General features: G+C 71.2%; 1 protein-coding gene across 3 annotated transcripts; it reads left to right on the top strand.

Moving 5' to 3' along the window:
* Nucleotides 1–612: 612 nt before the first annotated feature.
* SEMA4A (semaphorin 4A) lies at nucleotides 613–7,005 on the top strand. Of its 3 annotated transcripts, none has more exons than XM_064498935.1 (14): nucleotides 613–787; nucleotides 1,006–1,158; nucleotides 1,643–1,866; nucleotides 1,948–2,046; nucleotides 2,179–2,287; nucleotides 2,397–2,513; nucleotides 2,598–2,728; nucleotides 2,804–2,973; nucleotides 3,739–3,880; nucleotides 3,997–4,186; nucleotides 4,274–4,389; nucleotides 5,147–5,310; nucleotides 6,080–6,192; nucleotides 6,287–7,005. In XM_064498935.1, the coding sequence occupies exons 2-14, from the start codon at nucleotides 1,065–1,067 to the stop codon at nucleotides 6,829–6,831; spliced, it is 2,214 nt and encodes a 737-aa protein (XP_064355005.1). In that variant the 5' UTR covers nucleotides 613–787; nucleotides 1,006–1,064; the 3' UTR covers nucleotides 6,832–7,005. The 3 variants fall into 3 exon arrangements, with proteins under 3 accessions (XP_064355005.1, XP_064355004.1, XP_064355006.1); XM_064498934.1 differs by having other exon boundaries at nucleotides 613–733; XM_064498936.1 differs by having other exon boundaries at nucleotides 613–733; nucleotides 6,083–6,192.
* Nucleotides 7,006–7,130: the final 125 nt, after the last annotated feature.

Genomic DNA, 7,130 nt, shown 5'->3' on the forward strand with positions numbered 1-7,130 from the left:
GGGCAGGGTGCCGGCAGCTTGGGGGCCGCTGGAGCAGCCTCGGGGCTGCTCTCGGTTCACCCCGGCTCCCACGCCGGGGCCAGTGGCCGAGCCAGCGCGGGCGAACGGGCTCCGGGGGCTTTTCCCGTCCTTCGCCGGGTGCCAGCGCCGGGGGGGCCGTGCCCTCCTTTCCCACCCCGCCGGCGGCCCCGGTGGCTCCGGCCCAGGGCGCAACAATGCGGCCGGCGCGCGGCTCCGGGCGGCCCCGTTTCGCCGGCGAGCGGCTGCCAGCGGCAGATCCGCGGCCTCGGCACCGGCTCCCGAGCGGCTTTCCGCGGCGGCGGGGCGAGCGCGCTGGGGCAGGCAGGTAGGGAGGCGGGATGGGGGGGCAGGATGCTGGGATGGGGGGCAGGATGCTGGGATGGGGGGCAGGACGCCTGGGCTCTTTGCTCCAACCCCAGCGCCAGGGAGGGGGCCCAGGCGTCCGGGCACCCCCCTGCCAAGCTTCGGCGGGCGAGGCGGGCGCCGGGCCCGCGACCTGCCGGGGCTCGTCCTCCCCCAGCAGGACTTTCTGGTTCGCGGAGGCCCCGGCGGCACCGTGGGCTCCTCCCCAGCCGGGGCGGCCGCGGCGAGCCGGGAGGCAGCCGGGTGCTGGGCATGGGCCCGCCGAGCCCCGCCGCCCGCAGCCCCCCCGGGCCGGGCGCCCTCCGGGTGCTCGACGCCCGCAGCTGACCTGGCTCCGTCCTCCGGAGAGGTAACGCCGGGGAGGCCGCTCGGGGCACCGCTCTGCCCATCACCACGGCGTCAGGTCTGCTCCTCGGGCGAGGCGGCGGCAGCAGCGCGTCGTACGGGGAAGGGGGGCAACGGGGTAGAAAGGGGGCCCGGCAGCGGATGCGGGAGCCCCCCCAGCCCCGCGTTGCGGCCCCCGCTGTCAGCACCCCACGTGCCGGGGCGGCCCCCGCGCAGGCTTCCCGCTCTCGTTTCCGCTTGCCGCTTCCTCGCCGCTCACACCGTGCCTCCGCGCAGGGACGGCGCCGGGGCCCCCCAGGACGGCGGCTCCCCCCGGCCCCCCAGCGGCCCCCGCCATGCCCGGCGCGGCCCTCCGCCTGCTCTGCGGCGTGCTGCTGCCCGCCGCCGTCCTCCGCGCCGAGCCGCTGCCCCGCGTCGCCTTCGCCGCCGGTGAGTACCACGGAGGAGGGAAACGGGGGAAAAAAGGGGGAAAAAAGCCAACGGCACGAAAAGGGGGGGCACGGGGACAAGCTGCGTTGGGGGTGGGAATGCAGCTTTGGGGTGCATCATCCCCCCCCCCCCCCCCCCGCGGGCACCGAGCATCCGGCTTCGGGTACCACGGGCCGGGGCGGGAGCGGAGCATCCCCGGGGCCGGGTCCCGCGGGGCAGGCGGTGATTAAGGGCGGTAATTAGCGGGGTGCGGAGGGGCTGCAGGACGCCGAGCTCGGGGCGCTCACCGGCGCGACGGGGGCCCCGGCCGCCACTTCCCCTTCGCCCCAGCGCCATTCGGAGAATTGCAAAAGCCGCTTTTCCCTTCGCTCGCTCCGCGGCCGGTTTGGGTGGGGGGGGAGGATGCAGGCGGGGGCCGCGGCCGCATCCTGCCCGCGGCACCGTGCCCCGGCCCCGTGCACCGGCCCCGCTCGGCTGCTGCCAGGAGACCCGCGGCGGCCGCTCGCCCGCTTCAGCCTGCCCAACGTCTCCGACTACGACGCGCTGCTGCTGCGCGGGGACGAGGACGAGCTCTACGTGGGCGCCCGCGACCGGCTGCTGGCCCTGGCCGTCGGCGGCCCCGGCCCCCCGCTCGCCACCGCCTCGCTGCCCTGGGCCCCCACGGCGGAGAAGGCCTCCGAGTGCGCCTTCAAGAAGAAGAGCCAGGAGGTGAGACGGCGGCGGCGGGGGGGTCCGGGGGGGGGGCCGCTCACCCGCTTTTGTCCCCCCCCCTCTAAAATGCTTCTGCAGACCGAGTGCTTCAACTTCATCCGGGTGCTGGTGGCCCTCAACCGGACCCACCTCTACGTCTGCGGCACCTACGCCTTCAGCCCGGCTTGCGCCTACGTCGTGAGTGCCCCCCCCGGCCCCCCCGCGGGCGCCGTGCCTCGGTTTCCCCCCGGTGCAGAGCAGCCGCCTCTCCATCAGCTTGGAGGGGGGGGTATTTTAATGCCACCGGTGTGGGGTTTTTTGGCTTGGTAGGATCTGGAGAACTTCACGCTGGTGGCCAGCGGCAGAGGACAACCCTTCCTGGACGGGAAGGGCCAGTGCCCCTTCGACCCCCAGCACACCCACACGGCCCTGCTGGTCGGTGAGTGCGGGGCCGGGGGGGGACGAGCACCGGGGTCACCCCCCTGCCATGACCACCGCTCCTCCTCCTCCTCCTCTTCCTCCTCCTCCTCCTGCTCCTGCTGCTGCAGACGGCGAGCTCTACGCGGGCACCATGAACAACTTCCAAGGCAACGAGCCCATCATCTCCCGCTCGCTGGGCGGCCGCCCCGCGCTCAAGACGGACGCCTTCCTGCGCTGGCTCGCAGGTGGGACGCGGGGACGGGGTGGGGGGGTCCCGTGGGGCCCCCGCTCCGCCGGCGCCTCACCGCAGCCGCCGTCCCGTCCCGCAGCCGACGCCGCCTTCGTGGCCTCCTTCTCCGCGCCGGGCGACGACAAGGTCTACTTCTTCTTCGAGGAGACGGCCGACGAGTTTGACTTCTTCGAGCGGCTGCTGGTGCCGCGGGTGGCCCGCGTCTGCAAGGTGGGGACGGCGAGGGGGGGACGTCGCCGGTGCCACCGCGTCGCCGGGCGCTGAGCGGCCGTCCTGCCGCCGCAGGGGGACGTCGGCGGCGAGAAGGTGCTGCAGAAGAAGTGGACGACGTTCCTCAAGGCGCAGCTGGTGTGCGCGCAGCCCGGCCGCTTCCCCTTCAACGTCATCCAGCACGCCTTCGCCCTGCCCCGCCGCGCCGGCCGCGCCGACTTCTACGCCGTCTTCACTGCGCAGTGGTAGGGCCGGGCGCCCCGGGGGGCTCTGGGGCGTGCACGAGGGTTTGGGATGTTCCTGGGCTTTGGGAGTGCACAGGGATTTGGGATGTTCCCAGGGTTCGGGGGTGCGCAGGGATTTGGGAGGTGCACAGAGATTTGAGATGTGCACGGGGGTTTGAGATGTGCGCGAGGGTTTGGGATGTGCACAGGGATTTGGGCGTGCACAGGGATTTGGGATGCTCCCGAGGTTTGGGCGTGCACAGGGATATGGGATGTGCATGGGGATTTGGGATGTGCAGGAGGGTTTGGGATGCTCCCGGGGTTTGGGGGGTGCACAGGGATTTGCGATGTGCACAGGGGTTTGGGGATCCATGGGGGTTTGGGGCATGCACAGGGATTTGGGATGTTCCCAGGGTCTGGGGGTGCACAGGGATTTGGGATGTGCACGGGGTTTTGGGGCATGCAGAGGGATTTGGGCGTGTGGGGAGATTTTGGGGACATGCACGGGGATTTTGGTGGCGTGCACAGGGATTTTGGGGACATGCACAGGGATTTTGGGGACATGCACGGGGATTTTGGGGACATGCACGGGGATTTTGGTGGCGTGCACAGGGATTTTGGGGGCACGCACGGGATTTGGGGTCATGCACAAGGGTTTGGGATGTGCACGGGGGTTTGGGGCATGCACAGGGGCTCGGGGGGGTGCAGGGGGGCTGGGGGGGTGCAGGGGGCTTGGGGGGGCTTGGGGGGCGCCCCGTGCCCCGGCCCACGGCACCGCTGCCGCAGGCAGGCGGGCGGCTCGGCCGTGTGCGCCTACAGCCAGGAGTCGGTGGAGCAGGTCTTCGAGGGCAAGTACAAGGAGCTGAACAAGGAGAGCTCCCGCTGGACCGTCTACGGGGGGCCCGACATGAGCCCCCGGCCCGGCAGCGTGAGTCGGGGCCCGGCGCCGTGCCGGGAGGTGGCCGCTGGCGGCGGGGATGGGGACGGGGACGGGGAGGGGGACGGGGCGGCGGCATGCCTCAGTTTCCCCGCGCCGCCCCGCAGTGCTCCGTGGGCCCCTCCTCGGACAAGGCGCTGACCTTCCTGAAGGACCATTTCCTCATGGACGGGAAGGTGCTGCCCGGCCGGGGGGAGCCGCTGCTGGTGCGCGCCGGCGTCAAGTACACGCGCATCGCCGTCGACGAGCCCCGCGGCCTCGCGGGGACCGCCTACCGCGTCCTCTTCCTGGGCACCGGTGGGTTTATGGGGGGGGGGACGACGGGGACCCCCGCGGCAGCATGTTGCCGTCCCCGCCGGCGGTGACGTCCCGCCGTCCCCGCAGCCGACGGCTTCCTGGACAAGGCGGTGGAGCTGCCCGGGGCGCCGCACGTCGTGGAGCGCATCCAGCTCTTCCCCGCGCCCGAGCCCGTGAAGAACCTGCTGCTGGCGCCCGGCAAGGTGGGTGCCGCGCCGCGCCGCGCCCTATCGAGGCATATCGAGCCATATCGAGGCGTATCGAGCCATATCGAGGTGTATCAAGCCATATCAAGCCATATCGAGGCATATCAAGCCGTATCGAGCCGTTATCAAGCCATTTCAAGCCATATTGAGCCCTATCAAGCCCTATCAAGCCCTATCAAGCCATATCGAGGCATATCGAGGCGTATCGAGGCGTATCGAGGCATATCAAGCCCTACCGAGCCCTATCGAGGCGTATTGAGCCATTTCAAGCCATATTGAGCTGTATTGAGCCGTATCAAGCCATATCGAGCCGTATCAAGCCATATCAAGCCCTATCGAGGCATATTGAGGCGCATCAAGCCATACTGATCCCTATCAAGGTGTATTGAGCCCTATCGAGCTATATCAAGCCCTATCGAGGCGTATTGAGCCCTATTGAGGCATATCGAGGCGTATCGAGCCATTTCAAGCCATATCGAGCCGTATCGAGCCATTTCAAGCCAAATCGAGCCATGCAGAGCCGTATCAAGCCGTATCGAGCCATATCGAGGCATATTGAGCCATTTCAAGCCGTATCGAGCCGTATCAAGCCATATCAAGCCACATGGAGCCACATCGAGCCGTATCAAGCCATATCGAGCCGTATCGAGCTGTGTCGAGCCATGTCGAGCCGTATCGAGCCATACTGAGCCGTATCGAGGCGTATTGAGGCGTATCGAGGCGCCGGGGCTCAGCGCGGCGCCTCTGCCCCCAGGGCCTGCTCTACGTGGGCTACTCCGGCGGGGTGCTGCAGATCCCCCTGGCCAACTGCAGCGGGTACCGGAGCTGCGCCGAGTGCCTGCTGGCCCGGGACCCCTACTGTGCCTGGGACGGCCACAACCGCTCCTGCCGGCCCGCCCGCCTCGCCGGCGCCCACGCGTGAGCCGGGGACCCCGGGGACGCCCATGGGACACTGGGGATGGGGACTGGGACAGCCCGGGGTGGGGACACCAGGCCGGGGATGCCAGGGATGGGAATGGGGACACCGGGGGTGATGGTGGTGGGGACCCCAGGGATGGGGACACCGGGCAGGGGACCCCGGGGTGGTGACGGGGGCACTGGGGGGAGAAATCGTGGATGGGGACACCAGGGATGGGGATGGGGACACCGGGGGTGATGGTGGTGGGGACCCCAGGGATGGGAACACCGGGCAGGGGACATGGGGGACAGGGATGGGGACACCGGGGGGGACACCAGGGATAGGGATGGAGACACCAGGGATGCCAGGGATGGGGACACGAGGGAGGGGGACCACGGCAGGGGGACACCAGGGACGCTGAGGATGGGGATGGGGATGCTGGGTAGGGGACACCATGGATGCCAGGGATGGGGACACTGGGGATGCTGGAGATGGGGTCACCTGGGATGGGGATGGGGACACTGGGGATGGGGATGGGGTGACCAGGGATGGGGACACTGGGGATGCTGGTGAAGGGGATGGGGACACCAGGGATGGGGATGGGGATACTGGGGATGGGGATGGGGTGACCAGGGATGGGGACACTGGGGATGGTGGGGATGGGGATGGGGACACCAGGGATGGGAATGGGGACACTGGAGATGCCGGGGCCGGGGATGGGGTCACCGGGGGGGGGCAGGGGTGACCCCAGGGCGGCCGGGCGCTGAGCCGGGGCCCCGCCGGCCGCAGCAGCGGCTGGCTGCAGGACGTCGAGACGGGCCAGCCGGCAGCCGCCTGCCACCGCGGGAGGAGCGGGGCGGCCCCCCGCGCCCGGGGGGGGCCCGACGGCGCCGCCGTAGAGAGTTGAGTACCGGGGCGGGGAGGGGGACGGGACGGGACGGGGGGGGCTCGGCGGGGGCGGCGGCGCCCGCTGAGCCCCGCGGCGTGCTCCCGCAGCCCTGAGCCCGCCGCTGCACGCCGTGGTGCGGCTGCCGTGCCCGCGGCGCTCGGCGCTGGCCGCCTACGCCTGGCAGCAGCCCGGCGAGCCCCCCGGCGCCGCCGCCGCCCTCCTGCCCGACCACACGCTGCTGGTGCTCATGCGGCGCGGGGCCGCCGGCGCCTACCGCTGCCAGGCCACCGAGAACGGCTACACCTGGACCGTGGCCCACTACCTGCTGCGGGAGCCGGCGGGCGCCGAGGAGGCGCCGGGGCGGCCGGCGGCCGGCCACCACCGCTCGTACTGGCCCCAGTTCGTCACGGTGACGGTGCTGCTGGCGGTGACGCTGGCGGCGGCGGCGTGCGTGGCCTTCGGCGCCTACCACGAGCAGCTCAAGGCCCGCAGGAAGGTGCGGGGCTGCGGCGCGGCCCCCCCGCCGGGGCGGCCCGAGAAGGAGCCCCTGCGCGCGGAGGCCCCCCCGCCGCCCGCCGCCGCCCCCCCGGCACGCTGCCTCCAGCTCCGCGACGCCGACGCCGACGACGGTGCCGAGCGGCTCCCGGCGTAGGGCCGCCCGGCTCCATCTCCATCTCCGTCCCCGTGCCCGTCCCCGTCCCCGGCAGCGGGATGCAGCCGGCGGCTTTCTCCCGGGGATGGGGACCGGCGGCTGCGAATGTGAAGCTTTTCTTTCCCCCTTTCTTTTGTTTTTTTTTTTAATTTAATACAAATGGTTTAACGTAAAGTAGCTTCTCGCGGTAGCGGGGGCTCCCCCCCGCCGGGGGCCGTGGGGAGGGGCGGCGAGGACGCGGGGACGGAGCGAGGACGGGGCCGTGGGGCAGGGTGGGGGGACGCGGGGATGGGGGAAGG

The sequence above is a fragment of the Dromaius novaehollandiae genome, chromosome 29 (genome assembly GCF_036370855.1).
Source record: "Dromaius novaehollandiae isolate bDroNov1 chromosome 29, bDroNov1.hap1, whole genome shotgun sequence".
In the NCBI taxonomy this organism is placed as follows: Eukaryota; Metazoa; Chordata; class Aves; order Casuariiformes; family Dromaiidae; genus Dromaius; species Dromaius novaehollandiae.